General features: G+C 42.7%; 1 protein-coding gene across 3 annotated transcripts in view; it reads right to left on the reverse strand.

The window, feature by feature from the left end:
- The window catches only part of DPY19L1 (dpy-19 like C-mannosyltransferase 1), a 298,312-nt gene that overhangs the window by 55,505 nt on the left and 221,716 nt on the right, over positions 1–21,091 (reverse strand). For all 3 annotated transcript variants that reach the window (XM_033930604.1, XM_033930603.1, XM_033930602.1), the window contains 2 exons: positions 19,812–19,885; positions 11,467–11,491 (listed from right to left, as the gene is read on the reverse strand). In XM_033930604.1, the coding sequence (XP_033786495.1) occupies positions 11,467–11,491; positions 19,812–19,885 (99 nt within the window). The remainder of the gene's footprint in view (positions 1–11,466; positions 11,492–19,811; positions 19,886–21,091) is intronic.

Genomic DNA, 21,091 nt, shown 5'->3' on the forward strand with positions numbered 1-21,091 from the left:
AGTTTTGCTGCATGTGTTGCCAGGAGGCTATCGTAAAGCTTTTTGCGGTGAGTACCCTTGAGTGGTGGGTATGCGAATGATGTCAGTGTTCTTCTTGTTCTGGTTGGAAGGTTACGGTTTAGGCGGTCATCTAGGTAGGTGGGTGCAGTACCGTTAATTACTTTGAAGAGTAGACAGTATAGTTTGAATTGAATTCTGGCTCGAATCGGTAGCCAGTGTGAGTCTAGGTAGGCATTGGTGATGTGGTCAAATTTTCCGAGTGAGTAAATTAGTCTAAGGGCTGTGTTCTGAACAGTTTGAAGTTTTTTGATCATGTTTGTGGGGCATGGTAGATAAAGGATATTGCAATAGTCCACGAGACCTAGTACCAGGGATTGTACAATTATCCTGTAGTGTTCTTTGTCAAAGAATTTCCTTATTTTTCTTAAGTTGCGCATTGTGAAGAATGCTTTTTGGGTAGTTTTGTTGATTTGGGTCTGCATAGTGCAGCATCTGTCTATCAGCACTCCCAAGATTCTGAGTGATGTCTGGATTGGGTATTTGGTTGCTTTAATTTCTAGGTCTGTTATGGATGGGTTTTTGTCCGTTTCAAGCATTAGGAATTTGGTTTTGTCCGAGTTTAGTTTCAGTTTGTGGTTTGTCATCCATTTTTCTACTTCATCCAGAATTATTTCCAGGTGTCCTGTTGAGGTGTGGTCTTTGGTTTCAAAGGGGAGGAGTATAGTTATGTCATCTGCGTAGCTGAATGATGTTACACCTAGGTCGTCTAAAGTGGTGCCGAGGGAGGAGATGAAGAGATTGAATAGAATGGGCGACAGTGGTGACCCCTGCGGGACTCCGCATGGATTTGACCATGGGTTAGATTTAGCAAAGTGGAGGCAGTATTACCACAGTTTTCAAAGGAATTTGCCCAAATAACTTAATAGTTAACTGGGTAAATTCCCAGAGATGAAAACTTCCCTTCACTTACTATGCACAGTTCTGAATTTATATCTGCTGTCTATATTTTACAATATGGTCCCCTTTTACTAAACCGCAATAGTGGTTTTTAGCGCAGGGAGCCTATGAGCGTCAAGAGCAGTGCTGGGCATTCAGCGCAGCTCCCTGCGCTAAAAACTGCTATTGTGGTTTAATAAAAAGGATGGAGGGTATATTTGTCTATTTTTGTATGCTATAAAAACCAAATACAGAGAGAGACTGAGAGCTGTTGACGAAGAGCTACGTGTGTGTCTTTCTTCCATTCCAGCCAGAATATCAGCTTTGTGTTCAGCCAAACAGGCCCAGGTTTCGCACTGAATAAAGTATTTTATAATTTTTATAATTTTTATTTCATAATAAAGTAATTATAAAATACTTTCTTTGTGTTTATTTGATTCCTATTCAAGAGAATTACTTTATATATAGTCAATATAGGCAGAGTTAAATTTTTTAACATTTTCTAATGGTGGTGTGCCTCGTGATTTTTTTCATGAAACAAGTGTGCCTTTGCCCAAAAAAGGTTGAAAAACACTGGTCTAGAAATTGAAAGCATCAAATGAATTGTCTTCTGGACTGTTTTTAATTTACAGTTTACACATATGGATGTAACAGACATAACTACATTTGTTGTAAAACATTTATTAAGATATCATTTCATCCCTACAATTTCTGTGTTCTTAAAAATATTATTTAACGTTATTTAATTTAGCGTGTAGGCCTAAAATTCCTTTGAATACCTCGTCCTCATGTATCAGCAACTTTGACAACATATTTATTTGGCTCATAACTTGCTGGCGCCCGATATTTTTAGCTCACAGTGAAAAAAGTTTGCTCACAACACCCGCCCGCTTAGAGGGAACACTGGGAACACTTGTAGGTTGTGGGACCTGAGAAAAGCCGCTACCACAATCAGGCACTTGGTGAACACCCTGGGTGATGATGCGAGACCAAAGGGCAGCACCTTGTACTGATAGTGGTGATTTTGTATCTGGAATCGGAGGTAGCGACGCGAAGCCTGATGGATTGGGATGTGAGTGTAGGCCTCCTTGAGGTCCAGGGAACATAGCCAGTCGTGTTGAGATAGAAGAGGATAAAGCGTGGCCAGGGAGAGCATTCTGAACTTTTCTTTGACCAAACACTTGTTGAGGTTCCTGAGGTCTAAGATGGGACGAAGATCTCCCGTTTTCTTGGGTACCAGGAAGTAGCGGGAGTAAAATCCCTGACCCCTTTGGTCTGGAGGAACTTCTTCGATGGCATTGAGGAGGAGGAGGGATTGGACCTCCCTGAGGAGGAGTGGAGTTTGGGAGGAGTGAGAAGCAGACTCTACGGGAGGATGGTCTAGAGGGAGAGTCTGGAACCTTAGTGAGTATCCGTGACGGATGATGTTGAGAACCCACAGGTCTGATGTGATGGCCTCCCAGCGTTGGAGAAAAATGGTGAGGCGGCCTCCGATCGGTTGAGGAAGAGGCAACGATGGTTGGAGACTGGCTATGCCCTGGAGAAAGGAGTCAAAAGGGCTGAGGAGGTTTTGTCTGAGGCGGGGGCTTGGTCGCCTGGTGAGACTGAGAACGAGCCTGAGTGTGTTGTTGTTGTTGACGAGGCCGGCGGGATTGCTGGTGAGGAGGATTCAGCGGCCTGGCAGAGAATCGACGTTGATAAGAGGACTGAGGCCTGTATGGTCGTGCAGGTGGAGTTTTCTTTTTGGGCTTAATGAGGATGTCCCATCTGGTCTCATGAGCCGAAAGTTTTTGTGTTGTGGTATCAAGAGACTCCCCAAAAAGCTCGTCACCAAGACAGGGCGCGTTGGCGAGACGGTCCTGGTGGTTCACATCAAGGTCAGACACCCTCAGCCAGGCTAGGCGTCGCATGGCCACAGCCAGTGCGGAGGCTCGTGAAGTAAGCTCGAAGGAATCGTAAATCGAGCGCACCATAAATTTTCTGAGCTGAAGGAGGTTGGAAATCTGCTGTTGGAAGAGCGGGACCTTACGCTCAGGTACATATTTTTCTAGAGCAGAAAGTTGTTGGACCAGGTGTTTCATATAAAATGAAAAATGAAAGGTGTAATTGTTGGCTCTGTTAGCCAGCATGGCATTCTGGTACAGGCGCTTTCCAAATTTGTCCATTGTCTTTCCCTCTCTGCCAGGAGGGGTGGAGGCATAAACGCTGGAGCCCTGAGATTTTTTGAGAGTGGACTCTACAAGGAGGCTCTCATGGGGCAATTGGGGTTTGTCAAATCCCGGAATAGGGATGACCCGGTATAAACTGTCCAGTTTTTTAGGGGCACCTGGAACAGTAAGTGGAGTCTCCAAATTTTTATAAAATGTTTTCCGTAGGATATCATGTACAGGAAGTTTAAGAAACTCCTTGGGAGGTTGGTCGAAGTCCAAAGCTTCTAAAAAGGCCTGTGACTTCTTAGAGTCGGACTCAAGGGGGATGGAGAGAGCCGCGGACATCTCCCGAAGGAACTTCGTGAAGGAGGATTGCTCGGGCTTAGAAGTGGTTTCAGCCATGGAGGGTTCCTCATCTGTAGAAGAGGCATCCTCCTCGGTACCGAGTGGGGATTGCTCCCATAGGTCTGGGTCCCTGATAGCCGGCTCAGCATGGCGGGTTTTAGAAAGGGACTTGCCAGATCGCATGGATACGGTGCCGGGGGATGAAGACCGGCGTCGATCCCTGTCCCTGGAGGAATGGTGCCGATCCCGATCCCGAGACGACCGGCGTCGATCTGGGGCCTGGGAAGGGTCCTCTGCCGAGCAAGTCTGAAGTGCAGGCTGAGCAGATAAGACCGGCATGGATGTGTTCAACAGTACCGAGGGGGTGGATACCGGTGGAGCGGTGCGAAGCTCGGGCTGGACCGGTACCGGAAGGAGCGGTGCCAGTAAGGTTGGAAGGAGCTGTTGGAGTTGCTTCTGTAGCTGCTCCTGAAGCTTGTCCTGGAGGATGGCTGAGATTCGGTCCTCCAATGGGGGCACCGGTACCGCTTTAGATTTCTTCGGTACCATAGGTGCTGCTCGACGCTCCGGCGATGAGGAGGCCGATGACGAGGCACTCACCGTGATCGGAGCGGAGCGTTTACGGGATCGGCGGGACGTCGGAAGGACCGGGGTCACCGCTGTAGCTGGAGGTCGCTCAAGGGAAGTGGAAGGCTTCTTAGCCGGCTTACCTGGCGCTATCGACCCCGAAGGAGGATCAGGCGGTGTCGATGTGGTCGGTGCCGATTTAGGCGGTGCCGTCGACGTCGGGGCCTGATCCATGGTAGAACCGGTACCGAAAAGAATATTTTGCTGTATTTGCCGGTTCTTAAGAGTGCGTTTCTTGAGAGTAGCACAGCGGGTGCAGGTGTCAGCCCGATGCTCTGGACCCAAACACTGAAGGCACCAGTTGTGTGGGTCAGTTAGAGAGATCGGGCGTGCACACCGCTGGCACTTCTTGAAGCCCGGCTGAGGGGGCATGAAGGGAAACACGGCCTCCGCGAAATCAAACCCGGAGGCTTGGATGATTACAACAGGCCCCGCCGGGGCCGGCTGCAAAAATAAAGAAAAAGACACGAAAAAGAATTTTTTTTTTTTTTTTAGAAGAATGAAGTCGAAAGACAAAAATAGAACCAAAAGTGGATCAAAAATCGCGAGCGGGAAGGCAAAATGAGAGTTTTCAACGGCCGTTGAAAAGCACATGCGTCTTCTTCGCTCCGCGGAAACGAAGAAACTGGAGACCACGCACTCCTCCGTCGGGCGGGAAGGCACCCGCGCATGCGCGGTGCGGCCAACTAGAACTTTCTAGTTAAAAAGGTCCGTACCGGGGCTCCGTCAGTGACGTCACCCTTACGTTAAGAATATGCTGCCTGCTTGTCCTGGGATAAATACTAGGACTAGGGGACATGCAATGAAGTTACTGAATAGTAGATTTATTATTATTATTATTATTCTTTATTCTTATATACCGCCATACCCAGTGAGTTCTAGGCGGTTTACATCAATTAGCAAATGATCTGCATTGAATAGCAGATTTACAACAAAATTAGAGGTAGATTTACAAAATTAGAAGCAGATTTACAGCGTTGAATAGCAGATTTACAACAAAATTAGAAGTAGGTTTACAAAATTAGAAGCAGATTTACAGCATAATTAGAAGAATTTTTGACAGAAAATTGCAGGCTGAATTACGATAAATTACAGTGATTTGTCGCAGTCAGCCGTGAAGTTACAGCGATTCTTAACTGTCTGCAAAGAGGGCAGGTTTACATCAATATTACAGAAATTGCAGGTTTGACCGAGTTAGGTAGGGGAGGTAGAGAGTGGGGGAGGGAGGGACTGGTGAAGGAGGAAGGGGGCAGCGGTGGGGTAAGTGTCATGTGAGGTGAATGGGTTATTAAGGGTCGTGTTTGCTGAAAAGGTACGTTTTTAGTAGTTTTCTGAATGATAGGTAAGTGGGGGCCTCGAGTATCATCTGAGCTAGCCATGGGTTCGACTTGGCTGCTTGGAAGGCAAAAGTTCTATCCAGGAATCTTTTGAGAGGGCAGTGTTTAGGCGAAGGGAAGGCGAACAATTGAGTTCTCCGTGATGTCCTGTTGCTGCAGTAGAGGTTAAAGTGTGTGTTTATGTAACTTGGGGAGGAGCCGTTAACCGATTTGTAGCAGAAGCATGCAAATTTAAAAAGAATTCTAGATTCAAATGGTAGCCAGTGTAGTTGGTGATAGAAAGGGGTGACATGTTCCCATTTCTTTAGGCCAAAGATGAGGCGCACCGCGGTATTTTGGACTGTTTTTAGTCTCCTGGTAGTTTTCTTAGTGGCGTTAAGGTAGATGATATTGCAATAGTCGAGGATGCTGAGGATGGAGGATTGTACAAGTAGGCGGAATGCATTGTCATAGAAGTGTTTTTTTATGGTGCGGAGTTTCCAAAGTACCGAGAAGCTTTTCCTAATTATGAGGTCGGTATGGTTATCTAGAGATAAGTTTTTGTCCAGCGTGACTCCCAGAATTTTTATGGTCGGATCAAGGGGGAAGGTCTTTCCTTTTAGTTGAATTGTGGTTTCCTTAATTTTATCTTTGGGGGAGGCTAGAAAAAATTTTGTTTTGTCTGGGTTTAATTTCAGTCTGAATGAAAGCATCCAGAGTTCTATCTGGTTGAGAGTGTTTGAGATGTGGTCGAGTAGTTCTTGTGAAAAGTTGGTTAATGGAATGGTTATTGTGATATCGTCTGCATAAATGAAGAATTTGAGATTTAGGTTGTGTAGGAGTTTACCTAGTGAGGCAAGGTAAATGTTGAATAGGATGGGGGATAGGGGGGAGCCCTGTGGGACCCCGCAGGTGTTGTCCCAGCAGTATGAGAAAGAGTTATTCTTGAGTACCTTGTATGATCTATTTTGTAGGAACCCCTGAAACCAATTGAGGACCTGGTCTGAGATGCCTATGTGCGCTAGGCATTCCAGGAGAATGGTGTGGTCGACCAGGTCAAAAGCACTGCTCAGGTCGAGTTGTATGATCAGGGCACTTGAGCCTTGACTGAAGAGTGTGAGGAGGTGGTCGAGAAGGGAGGCTATGATGGTTTCAGTGCTGTGGTCCGCCCGAAATCCTGATTGGTTGTCACTTAGAATGTTAAATTTTTCAAGGTATGCGGAAAGTTCCGCTTTTACCAGCCCTTCCGCTATTTTGGTAAATAGGGGGATACTGGCGATCGGCCTATAATTAGAAGGGGAGTTTGGTGGTTCTTTCTCATTTTTTAAAATTGGGGTGATCATTATTTGACCCTGCTCCGATGGGAAGTTACCTTTGGATAATAGGTAATTAACCCATGTCATCATTTTTGCTTTAAAATGGGGGGGGGGGGGCCGTTCTCATGATTTTTGGTGGGCATGTGTCCAGATGGCAGTAGGAGTGAGTATACTTGTTGTAGTAAGTATTGAAGGTTTGCCAATCGGTTATTGCGAACTGTTTCCAACTAAGGTCGACTTTGGCTCCCGGGTCTGGGTTTGGTGGATTCATGTCTGTGAGGATGGGGAAGAGCTCGAGGGGGTTGGGGCTGGCTGGTAGAGTTGTTCTTATTTTTTGGATCTTGGTATTGAAGAAGTCAGCCAGGGTGTTGGCGGTTAAGGTGGCTTCTTCGTGTAGGTTTGTGTAGGTTTCTATGTTGTAAAGATCATTGACCAATCTGAAGAGGTTATTGCTATTGGTATTAGGATTACCGATTTTGTTGGAGTAGAATTTTTTTCTTTTTTCACTAGTGAGGGTTTTGTACTGTTTTAATTTTTGTCTCCATGCCAGTCTGTGTTCTAGTGTTCCGGTTTTTTGCCATGATCTTTCGGCTTTTCTGAGGTCCTTCTTGCATTGCAGCAGTTCAGAATCGAACCAGCCTTCTTGGTTGGGGGTTCTTATTCTGCGGGTTTTTTTGGGGGCAATCTCGTTTAGTATATTGGTACTATCTTGTATCCAGGAGGTCATGATTTGTTCCGTATCTTCTATTGGATTGGTGTTGATTTCGAAGTGGGACCAGAATTCCATTGGGTCAATCTTTCCTCTGGTTTTGTGGGTTTTGACTGTTCTTGTTTTTTCGCTTTTAGGGGGTTTAAGTTGGCATCCAATGGTGAAGCTGCATAGGCGGTGATCGGACCAAAGGGAGTCTGACCAGTTGCCTTGTTTCCAATAAAAAGTGGGATTGGTCTGTTCCTTGGAGGATAGAGTTACCAGGTCTAACTGGTGTCCTCTTTGGTGGGTTTTGATCGGGGGGTGTTTGTCAAAGCCTAGTTGTGAGAGCAGTGACCAGAAGTCCGCGGTTTCAGGTTGGTCAGTTTGCTCGAGGTGTATGTTGATGTCCCCACACAGTAGGTTGTATGGGCTTGTTAGAGAATTGGTAAGAAGTAATTCAGCAAAGTCGTCTTTGGTCGTGGTCCATTTAAAACAAACCGGAGAAAATATTTCTTCACACGTGTGATTAAACTCTGGAATTTGTTGCTGGAGAATGTGGTGAAATCAGTTAGCTTAGCAGGGTTTAAAAAAGGTTTGAATAATTTCCTAAAAGAGAAGTCCAAAGGCCATTATTGAGATGGTTTGGGAAAATCCACTGCTTATTCCTAGGATAAGTAGCATAAAATTTGTTTTACTACTTGGGATCTAACTAGGTACTTGGGACTTGGGTTGGCCACTGTTGGAGACACAATACTGGGTTTGATGGACCTTTGGTCTGTCCCAGTATGGCAATTTTTATGTTCTTATTGTATGTTAATATGCTAGCTGTCTCCTTGCCCCCCACGAAGCACAAATTTCTTCCAGAGGTCCTCTCCCAAACAAGGTTCCTCCTAATGTGAAGCCCTGACCTCCATGCTGAATCCTCTCTGGGTCGCGTCCCATGCCCCTCCCTCACACACACATTATAGGTCACACCACCTAAAACAAATCCCTGGTCCCTAGTGCAATCAGATAGAAGCAAGCTCCAGTTATCAGGCTTAAAATGACATAGGGTACCTCTAGCAGTAGTCTCACAGTACTAGTGCCAGAGGTAATCTTTCCTTATAGCACAGTTACTTACCGTAACTGGTGTTATCCCAGGACAAGCAGGCAGCATATTCTCACATGTGGGTGACGTCATCCATGGAGCCCCGACGCGGACAGCTTTTCAAGCAAACTTGCCAGAGGTAATCTTTCCTTATAAGGTCTTTATACAGGTCTAAAATGACACTGATGACCCAAAGTGGTATGGCATTACTTCTTGGGGTTGTTTTATTTTGGGTCAAGCGCCAGCAAAAGCAGGCTTGACTGGGGTCTAGGAAAATTTTTAAAGGTAGGACAGGGAAACCTTCAGGAGGTTTGGAGAGTCCTATTGGTTATGGTTACACTTGGAGAGATCTTCTAGGTGGAAAGGTTCTTGACTTGACTCAATCAAATAAGGGGCCAAAATTTAAAACATAGGCTAAGTCGTGGGCTGAATTTTTTATTAATATACTTAGGGGTCCTTTTATTAAGGTACGCTAACCGATTTAGCGCATGCTAAATGTGCACCTTAATAAAAGGACGCCTTAGTCTTAGTAGAAGTATAGGGTTACAACCTCTTCAACCCCATGCCGGCTCTGTGATGTAAACAAAATACACAAAAAATACTTTTCCTCTCTCTTTTAGGTCCTAGTTCATTCACGCTTGCTGTCTAACACCATCTCTGACAGAAGACACATTTCAAATCTGACATATTGTAATCATAAAACAGAAAATAAAATTATTTTTTCTACCTTTTGTTATCTGGTCATTATTCAGATCATGTTGGGGTCCAAGGCTCTGGTTGTCTTCTGATAACTCGCTTGCCAGGGCCCCTTCTTTCTTCTTCCCTCTTTCCATCCCGGCAGCTGAAGACAGTCACCTCCCCCACAACGGTCTGAGACAGGAGGGAGCATCCACAATGCGCAGATAGTGAGGCAGGAAAGGGCCTGAGGCCAAAGAGGAGCCCAACAGCGCACAACCACCGTTCCTTTCCTCCCTCCATCAGGTGCAGCGCAGCTCCGCCAATGTTAAAAGGAGCCGCTTTGAAATCGGAGCTCTGCCGCTGCCATAGCACGTTCATGCCCCTCCTCTGACGTACAGAACCGCAGCAGAAGGAACGTGCTATGGCAGTGGCAAGGCTCCGATTTCTACACGGCTCTTTTTAACATTGGCGGAGTTGCGCTGCACCAGATGGAGGGAGGGAAGGACCGGAGGGCCAAATCTTGGCGATGGCAGGAATTGTTTGGCGGGCCAAATTTTAGTACCCTGCGGGCCAAATGGGCCAGAGTTTGACATGTCTGACTTAGGGGGATTCAGGATGGGGGAGTTTAGAATGGAGGGAATCTTTATATTCCCAGGACAATGATAAGTTGTTTATTGAGAGCTTCTATACTGCTACTAATGACTGGGGAGTAAATTCAAAGCGGTCTACATGAGCCTCTGCAAAGGCGCTACAATACATGAGCTTCTGTAGAGATGTTACCATACAGAGTTACAAAGTGCTTTAGTGAGGTGTTACAGTAAATGGGCTCTTCAGTGCTCCCCCCGTCATTCGCGGTCGGCAATTTGCAGTCCCGGTCATTCGCAGTATTTTCCAACCGCAAATGACCCGGCAGGAGAGGGCAGCCGGAGAGGCAGGAGAGAGCAGCTGGAGAGCCGACGAGTGAAGGAAATCACTCGCGGTATACTCCGACCGCCTCTTCCTGCACTAAAGTCAGGCCTCACCAATCAGGAGCTGCGTGTCAGATAGAAGTACAGGAAGAGGCGGTCGGAGCATACCGCGAGTGATTTCCTTCACTCGCCGGCGCTCTGGCTGCCCTCTCCTGTTTCCCCCACTAAAAACACCTACGGAAGTAGCTTCAACCACTGGATTTCAGGCTGCCTATCCCCGCGTCTGCCAGGCTTATGAAACTTAAGGTCACAGTACCGGTGGTTTGGGGCAGGTCGCTATTTGCTTGCCGAAGGGTGCTAGGAGTGCAGGGGGCAAAAGGAGATCCCAGCTTTGCTGGCGGCGGCCTGGCTCCGCTCCTTGCCAGTGCGGCGTTATTGCAGCACTGTATTCTACGCCGACTGATAGGGCCTCAGTTCTGCAGAATTCCTGCACTGTAAACAGCCGATGTGATCGCTCTGGCTGCTCTCTCCTGTCTTCTCCACTAAAAACCGTATGCACGGTTTTTCAAGATTCGCAGGGCTTCCTGGAACGGAACCCCCGCGAATATCGGGGGAGTACTGTATACTGAAATAAACTGAGCTCTGTGGTGGTGTTACAATACAGTGTTATTAATACCAGCATGATCATGCCATAATCCATCATCCTACTTATGTTACTGGCACATTGATCATCCTACTTATATGCACATGTTTATACCAAGTCACTCATCCTACGTGCAGCTAAATGCTCTATGCATTATTTTTACACACCTCCAAAGGAAGTTGGCTAGTTCAACTAAGGTTGCAAGGTTGTTCGCAAGCAGCATTATGCAAATTCCATGGGGGTCAGGAGTCTGCAGTACAGAGATGTTTCAAGTTGGTGAGTTCCATAGTAAATCAAAGTGTAGTAAAAACCTGATTTTTACTGCAGCTTAATAACCTCCCACCTTAGTGCTCAGAGGACAACAGCAGCTTCTCACTTTTTCAGAGGATGAATCATCAGCTGAGCAAACAAATACATCTTGGAAATTTAGCTTATATTTTTCACAGACTTTTTCCAGGTGTGTTCCACTTGCTTTTGATGATTTACTGCAGACTTTCCTAATTGAAATCAACTGTGATTTTTATATTTTTAATTTATGATACGGAACTGAACCACAGTTTTTGCTTAGTTATTAATATGTAAGCTTTTGTCACTTCTGACCATATTAGCATGATAGCTCAATTTACTAATCGCTCTACCACTGTGTATTAACAAAATAAAATAGTACTAAATGAAAATATGAGTGAATACATTGAAAATTCAGTCATATTGACAAATAGTAGCACTTTAAGGAATAAAACATAGGTAAGATAAAGTTAATCAAAATTACCTCGCCAGTGCTGGATTGTTCCTTTCTGAAATGAGAAGAATAGAAAAATCTATTGTTGAACTGGGGAAAAAAAAGGGATTTTATAGCTACATTTACAGATAAAAGAAATAAAAAACACTAACATTGTTCTTTTTACTGTACTAAAAGCAATCACAGAAAACATGAATCTGAAAAAAGGAAAAAAAAAAGGGGTGCCAGGTGTGTTGTGGCTGCAGAGGACTGAGGCATTTTCTGAACTGGAAACCCTGAACTGAGACTTCCTGATGTTATCAGAAGGTCTTTTGAGGAACACCATTTGAGTGGGATGAGCCTAGAAATGTTGAAGCCAGGTATGTTGTGGCTGCGAAGGATGGAAGCGTGAACAGACATCGGCAGGCCAACTCTAGGCTAAGACCTCCTGACGTCAGCAGGAGGTCTTTTGAGGAATACCATTTGGGCGGGCTGAGCCTGCGGTACATGGCCACAGGGGTGTGGCCTGAATGGGCATGACTAAAGGGGCATGCCCCTCTGGAACCCCTCTAGAGCCCACAGGAACCAATGGAGATCATAGGGGCTTAACAGAGTCTACAGGAATCTATGGAGATTACAAGAGTTCAAAGGAGATCACAGTAGATCAACTCAGACCAAAGAAAATTATAAGTAGCCTTTAATCTTTGGTTAAATATGTGAATTTATAACTTTTCCAATCTCTCAGGCTGTAACTAAATTAGTAACTGGACCTATGGATAAATATTTAGGGTCAGATTCTGTATAAGGTGCCTACATTAGGCATTGCTAGGCGCCCTAATCAAGGATGCCTAGCAACGTCTAACTTCAGAATCCATGCTCAATTTTTTTTTAAAATTGGCATGGTAATTGACTATGCCGATTTTCAGACAATCAAATACCCCCCAAAAAACAACCAATTACAAGATCGGGGATGAACTCTTAGGACACTTAATGATGCCTCAGTGGATGTGCCCTTTCTCGCCTAATGATGCCTACCTGAAAAGCAGGTGTGGTTAGGAGCGGAGAATAAACTTGGTTGACTTAGGCGTCACTAGCCATCTGAGTTAAGTGCCAGTAAATTAGGCCAAGTAAAACCTGTGTTGCTTCATCAGCAAAGCTGAAGCAACACAGGACTAAGAGATTGCTCTCTGGGCTCTAGGACTGATTCTGATCCCTGAAGTTTTGTAATCATATTTTGCTTATTGGCAAATCCCAGATGTAGGTGTTGTACACTGAAACATGGCTCGTGTTGGGTTAATAAAGACAAGTCCCTGTTCATTGAGGCCCTTTGTGCTCTTTTCGCCATATAGTTTGGTTATACACTGTAAATATGAACAATTAGAGAATTATCATTGTTCTAAGAACTTGAGGTTTTTAAATCTTCCAGTAACTAGATTGTTATCTTCTGAAATATTGCTCCATAAATATCCGAAGGAAGTTTTGTCAATTTTCTGAGCTGATTCCATGTTGTTTTTTGCTTATATTATTTACCTCAAAATAAGATTACTCAACAATTTAAAGAGGAAGCTATGGACTTACTTGGGCGGGATACAGAGTTGGATTTGACCAAGTTTCTAGAAACTTCCCAGGATGAGTTATATCAGTGTGCTATGGTTACATTTATTTTGGAAAGTGAAAATGTGTTAGTTCTCCATGCTTATTTTAAAATAAGGAGAAGTTGTATTTTGGTCAGAAAATTAGAATGTTCCCTGATGTGACTAGGGTCACTTAAGTAATTTCTTGAATTGAAATCCCGTTTGGTAGTTTAGGTTGCCACTTTTTTCTTGAAATTCCCCTGTAAATGTTTAATTATACTTCAGGGAATAAATTATGTTTTCTTTGATCCTTTTCAATTAGAGAGGTTTATCTGGAGAAATAATCTGGAATTTGCACATAGGGTATGCTAAGTTGATTCAGACAGCAGCATTGACTGAAATACTTAGGTATTCATTGTTTTCCTATTGTTTCTTTTATGGTTTGCTATATCATGTGCTCCCATTGATATGGACTTGAAATAGTGTGTGATTTACTTGATTTTGGTGTGATTATTATATTATTAAAACTGCTCTGTTTTTACTTTGTTTAAATAGAATTATAAATAAATATTAAAAAAATTTGAGTACCTTAACAAAAAGTAAAAACACAAAGTAAAAAACAAAAAATAACCATCCAGATGTGTCTATCAGCAGCAGCAAAGAGATTGCACAAAGATAAAAGAACACTTGATCCATTTAAGCAGATTTACAGCAACCCTCTTTGTCTAAGCAGGATTTTGGAAAATCCATGTATAGATTGTAAATGGATAACAATTGCCAAGCATTTGTACCTACCTCTTGCTTGAGACCCCACTTCTGCTTTTACATCTCAAGTATGTTTTATAGGAAAATTGCACCACACTTTTATGACAAGTAATAAACGAGTATAATTACATCTAAAATAGACCCAAGTATAACAATCCATGGTCAGTTACATCTGTAATATGACCAACTGTCCTAATCAACCATCAACTAAGATTCAAGAAAAAAAAAATCTAACCAGATTTGAGAAGGGGAAAAAAAGTTTACTGCCACAAATTCTTACCTGGAAGCTGGCACTTGCGTTTGGCTTTAGGCAGGCACCAAAGTTAAAGTGGACTTTTCAAATCTAGCTATGTCTTCCCATTTTACTATATATTTATATATGTGACATGCCCAAACCACCCCCCTAAATTTTTCCAACATGTATTAAAATTAGTCCAATAAAAAGATTACCTTATTTCCATTTTCTATTTATAAATGTTTATCAATAAACTACAATACTACTTTATTCTAAAGACCCCCCCCCCAAAAAAAAACAAACAAAAACAACAACCACTTTTGTCTACCTTTTATCATCTCTGGTTTCTGCTTTGCTCATCTTCTCTTCACTCTCCTTTCCATCTAGCATCCACCCTCTTTCTATGCCCCTACCATAAACTATCCGGTGCCCCTTCTCTCCTTTATACATAATTCATTTCAGCTTCACTCCCTCTCCATTTCTCTCTTCACTCCCTCCTCCATGCTCTGGCATCTCTCTCTTACTTTCCTCCTTTACACCCTACCTCACCCATGGTCTAGCATCTCTGTCTGCTTCCTTCCCTTCCTCTCATGCCTGACATTTCTCTCCTTTCATTCCATCTCTCCCTCCTCCTCCATGCTCTGACATCTCCTCTCCTTCCTTTCTCTCCCCCCATGCCCTGGCATCTCTCCTCTGTCTCCATGCTCTAGCTTCTCATCTTCTTCCTTTCCCTTTCTCACCCCCTTCCCGATGGTCTGGCGTCTCTGTCTCCTTCCCTTCCCTCATACCATATATTTCTTCTTTCCTACGCTTCAATCTCTCTCTCTCTCTCCCTCCATGCTCTGGCATCTCCTCTTTCTTTCCCCTCTCTCCCTCCTTTCCCAATGGTCTGGCAGCAGTCTCTCCTCTCCCTTCTCTTCCTTTTCCCTCCCCCCCAATTGGACGGCTTTCTTCCTTACACCCTCCCTCCCTTCAATTGGGTGCAGCACTTCTCTACACCTCCTCAAAGGGTACCTCTCTCTCTCTCTTATCATCATCAGCCTTCACAACTTGCTGCTCTGCTGGCATCGGCCTTTCCTCTCTGCCAGGCCCTACCTATTTCCTGCTTCCATGAAGGCAGGACCTGGCAGAGAGAAAGGCCTAACGCCAGCAGAGCAGTGAGTTGTAAAGGCTGCCGCTGCTGGAAAGGGAAGTTTCCAGACCACAACGCTGACCCCGGAAGCACCCCTTTATGGTATTCAGCTGGGGCAGACTGCTCCCCTCTCCTTGGTATGCCACTGCGCTTACTTAAACCTAGGCACGGATATTATATTTGTTCAAGAGCCAGTGCAAACATCCATGACCTGCAATATAGGCAAGATTTCTGCCACTTATGCTAATATTTTATAAGACATATAAGTGCCTATGGTAATTATTTTAGCTACTCCTCTGCTCTATATGGATGTCTATGTAGCCATTCCTATGCTGTCCAACAGGCGTTCACGTCCTTTGATTTTCCCCATTCATAATTTAGATATTTTAGTTTGTACAAGGGATGTTTATACTGGACATTTCCAGTATATGGGCAACCATCTCACATGTATTTTAGAACAAGCTGTATCTTGTTCTAAAATATAGTGGAACCTTGGTTTACGAGCATAATTCGTTCCAGAAGCATGCTCGTAAACCAAATTGCTCGTATATCAAAGCGAATTTCCCCATAGGAAGTAAGGGAAACTCGGAACCTGCATCATCCCCCCCCGCTCGAACCGGCATCACTCCCACCCACGAACGCCCACCCCCCCGAGAACCGGCATTACACCTCCTTGCAGGAAGCAGCATCCCCGCCCGCCCAAACAAGCCCCTTACCCCATCTGGCACTGGCACGTCATGTGCCGGTGCCAGTTAACGAAGATCCCACCTCTTGCCAGGGCTGGGCCTTGAGAATCTGCGCATGCTCAAGGCCTTCCAGCTCTCGTTCTCTCCAAAATTGGCCGTTTATAGTCCGAATTGGACGGCCTTTCCAACATAACCCTCTATATTTCTTTATAAAATTGTGCGTAAATAGGCCTTTTAAATACTGTATGGTGCCGCTATAAAGTTAACCTCCATGTGGGAAAAATCCTACAGCATATCAGGTCCATAAAAATGACACTATCTACACAAGCTTTGATGGTAGCAGTTACTAATGTACATTTAAGGATTAATGAATGTTAAATGGCAATATTGTATCTTATTTTGCTAGAATGCTTATTAGCTTGTTACCACGGGGCGCATCATGTGATGCAAAGCATGCATATGGCATTTAGAGCACCTCATTAATATGCAAATTGAATAATGCAGTTTGCCTCAAACTGAGTTATTTGTGGAAAAAACACGAGTTCAAAGACAGCATTATTTTTCTTGCCATGTATCACTGGGCCAATCCTCCTGTGCATCAGGTTAAAAGGACCAGATCTGCCTTGATAATAGCCTCCTTCCACTCCCCTCCCCCCATTGGGGCCTATCTTCAGAAATCCCTAATGATCCAGTGGAACGGGAAAGAAAGCAATCCCCAACTGCTTCTGTTCTTTGTAGCTTCAGGTTCACAATAGTGTTGTGAGCCCTAGTAGTAATCCTGCATTTAAGATAGAAGGTCCCCGGACTCAGTGAAATACTGATGGTGCAAGACTTATGTTCTCTTTCAGTATGGCCTACACAAAAGGGGAGGGGGGAAGGTGATATGATTTCCTTGTTTTATAGATGTGTTTCTCAAGGCTTTTTGTAATGTTACTGATATATCTGTTACTGTGATGACAATATTGGTCAGTAAAGAAAAGCTTTTTCATTAAACAAAAATATGGAGGGCCTACTGGGGGGATGGGGTCAACTATTCTGCTCTGGACCCTTTAAGAAGGCTTCCTGGGAGTTTCAAGCCATGCGTTAGTTGCCCAATGCTCCCAGGAAGCAGAATAACACAACTTGCAAGGTTGTTATATGTTGCATTATTTACCTTTGGAGTCATTAACCTGCAGTACTGAGTTACTGCAAGTTAGTGACTCTCACAGTAACTAAGCTGTATAATGTCAATTTCTCCTTTAAATAGATATATGAAGATTTGTCAGAGGTTAGGATAACATCTTCTGGATTACTTGACATTTTTAAAGAGACCTAGTAGGTTTAAGTGCTATGAAATCAGATACCACAAGACAAGGTATGTTTCGCTTTTTGATTTGTACTGCACTATAATTTTAGAGTTATTTTAATTTTGTTGGTCAGTTTAATTTGTCATGGTCATTTTCTGATGTCAAATGTTTATTGATGATATTTATGTTCTATTTTAACTTGTTTTGAGAAATTTCATGTAAGTAGCATGTAACACTGAGGCCCAGATTCTCATAACGGCGCCAAAATTGGCCGGTGCCTGAATATACGGTGCCAGTCGCACATCACGCAAACTCTGGCACTGTTTTGAGAATCACGGTCTGTGTTGAAGACAAGCACCAGAAATCTAGGCCGGGATTTTACAGACCTACATTTCAGCGCCTATCTTTGATGCATAATCATACTTAGTGGCACCAAATATCAAACCCACCCATAACCATGCATCTTTTGACATTCAGCACTGGTAAGCGTTTGCGTAGACATGATTCAGGTGCCTTTATTTCCAGGCCGCTAAACTGAATACATGGCTTGGAAAATTAATACTTGAGGCTACTTCCTATCTTGACTTTAGAAAATCACTAAAAACACGCCTGTTTGATATGTTTTCCTCTTAGTCATGTTACTATCAAATCTATTATGATTCTTAACAGCTTTTTATTTGTTAATTGAACTATTGTCTTAACTTTTATTGATTTTTACCTGATGTATCCTTTTTACTGATTGTTTTTATCTTGTATTAGATACTAATTGTTTATCTTGTATTTTAAATATTGGCTGTATGCTACTCTTTGTTGAGAACCGCTTCGAACTTTTGTTATAGCGGTATGCAAGAAATAAATTATTATTGTTATTAATTGTTTTTTTAAAGTGTGGTCAATTATCAATTAAAATACTTAACTCAGTGGCCAATTAAAACACTCAACTTAGGCACCGTATGGGCGCCTTCCGAATGGTACCATTTTGAGAATCCATGACTGAGTAAATATGGTACTTTTAAGCATTTTCCCCATAGTTACATTTAGGATTTCTGATTTTAGGTTTTAGCCAATAAAACAGTCCTATTACAAAAAAACAAAACAAAAAAACCACCCAACTGAAACAAATGTTTGTCAGATAAGCACTGGAAAGCATTCCTTCTCCTTTTACTCTGATATCCTCCCCCTGGCTTCTGCTGTACCATCCACTTAATTTTTGTGACGCTTGTGTACTGATGACACAAATGGGTAAATTCTATAAATGGCGTCCCGATTGTAGGCAGCAGTAGGCATCCTACCACTGTCTAACCAGCCAATCGGGATGCACGTTTAAAAAAATAAACCCACCCTGAGGAAGGTCGCCTACATTGTAGGTGTTTTTGGCAGCCTAGGTGGGTGCGTAGGGCCGCCTAAGCTTGTCCATGGCTAGGCGTGGTTTCACCTGGAAGTGACCTTAGGCGAGCTTAAGTGGCCCTAGGTGTCTCCCTAGGGCCACGATAGGCGCCTGAAATGTAGGACAGTAAAATGTTGGTCTACATTTCAAATAGATGTGGCTGCTGAGCCGATCGTGGCAAGGGAATCTCCCTGTCACAATCAGTTTAGTGGCTGTGGCAAGGAACACCCTCTCCCATGAAGACGACTGGCAAGAGGGATGCCCAGTTCTTCCTGCCAGAACCCCTGAAGCTGCCCCCTACCCTCGAATTTCCACGGCAGGAGGAGTGCCCAATTCCTCCTGCCAGAACCCCCAAAGCTTCCCCCCATCCCCGAATTTTCACAGCAGGAGGAATGCCCAATTCCTCCTGCTGCCACCCCCCCCCCCCGAGACATCCCTCAGCAGGACAGGTACCCAGTCTATATAGGATGCCCGTGATTCTCAAAAGCCGCTTAAACAGCTTTCAGTGAACTGGAAAGTAGATAAATTTCTAAACACCTAAGAACAGAAGCCTTAGTTATATTGGTATCAAGTTAAAACAATGTTCTTTTATGTTAGATTACTCAGTTTATTACAAATTTAAAATTGGAATGCTTTAAAAAGAAGCTCATAAATATTGCTGCCTTGCTTTAATTTTAATTCCATCATTTTACTATAAAAAGACTTAAAAAAGACCACTTAGTATTGGGTGGGGGGAGGGTTTCAAGTATATGATCTTATAATGATTTATGGGCTTTGAGGGAGGGTGGGGGGTGGGTTACATTTGTATTTATAGGTTATAATGATAAGATGTTCAAGTGGTTAAATTAATTGTGTTTATTATGAATTTTGTACACTTGATGAAAGTTTAAAAATGAATAAAGAATTAAAAAAACAAAACAAAACTATAAAAAGACGAAGAAAGAGTGCAAAATAAACAACTATCAGATATAAAACACATGAAACAAATGTATACAGAAAAATGATATGTAAAAACAAAATGTACAATAGATTTGAAATCAAGGCTCAAAAAACAAATAAAAACATGCCTCCAATAGAATTACAGAGTCAAGAATGAAATAAATATAAAATAACCAATATCATTAGTTCTTACATTCTTTTCAGATCCATTCACAGAAAAATATTATTTTGATAAAACTTATTAAGAGAACTAATAGAAGCTGCAGCAAATATCAAGACACGTTTGGAACTAAAGATATATAGTAAACGGCTAGGTTATAATAGTGTTCTAATAGAAAAGAAGAAGGTCTGTCTAACAGCTTAAGAAATTAAATAAATTCAAATTTAATTACCTCTCATCTTCTTTATGGGACCCCGAAGACAATCTACACGGCTGGGCAAAAATTTGTCTAACTTCCTTAAGTGGCTGTGAATGAAAAGAATAAACATTCATGTACCCTAAAGAGGTGTATTAACATTTTCTTAGCAAATTTAAATTCCATGAAATATTGTACTGCTAACATAAAGCAAAACAATGTTAGAAATTCTGTTGATACATCCTAACAAGTTGGAAAACATATTTCCCTTACTCTGAGTGAAAATTAGGACAGTGGATTGAGAAGTCAGAACTGGATTCAGTAAATGACTCTTAAAATTTGGTGACCAAAACATCAGTATTAAGTATGATTCTATAACGGGCACGCACGCATTATAGAAACACACTTAGGGCTCCTTTTACTAAGCTGCGATAGCGTTTTTATTGCGTGCAGAATTTTAGTGCGTGCTAAACCCACGCTACGCGGCTAAAACAAACGCCAACTCAATGCTGGCGTTAGCATCTAGCGCATGCAGCAATTTAGCGCACGCTAAAAACGCTATCGCAGCTTAGTAAAAGGAGCCCTTATTGTTGATTCTGTATTGAACTTTTATTTATTTATTTATTTTTTTTAACGGTGTATAATAGTTGTATTTAAAGAGGATTACATGCTAGCTAGGATAATAGCATTTACCAGTCAATATCGCTAGGGTTAATTGCGTAGTTAACTCACAATAATTCTATTACAAGTGATAATAAGCTCTTCTTTTTTCTGTTCATTGGGCTTTATATAACAGTGTTTTCATTACAGTCATAAATCTCTGTGCAGATAAGCACGTACATGGTAGGCAATAGTATATGCCTTATTTCTGTATTCTCCTCAGGATCTATACTGATTGTGTTATTTCAGGATTTACCTTCTCAGACTTTGGTCAAGTGTCTCTTAGCTTAATTGCATTCTCATTGAGTTTATCGGATTAGCTTCTCCTCATAATTCAACTACAAATTTAATCCTCATAGATTTACTTAATCACATAAGTTTATTCTCATTTATACATACTTACACATGCCCTTAAATACATATCTCTCGGGATAATTGGGCAGTTAACTCTCATAATTTTTCTTACATGAGCTCATACTGATTAGCAAATTTATATTCTCATACACTTGTAGCTCTACTGCTCCCAGTAAATTTATATAGCTGACAACTTATAAGTGATCTCAATGTTTAGCACTAATCATATATAATTGTATTTCTCGCATCATAGATGTATGGTCAGCCCATGCAGTTTAATATGCTTTCTCTCTCATAATTGG

Source organism: Geotrypetes seraphini, chromosome 2 (genome assembly GCF_902459505.1).
Source record: "Geotrypetes seraphini chromosome 2, aGeoSer1.1, whole genome shotgun sequence".
NCBI classification, from domain to species: domain Eukaryota; kingdom Metazoa; phylum Chordata; class Amphibia; order Gymnophiona; family Dermophiidae; genus Geotrypetes; species Geotrypetes seraphini.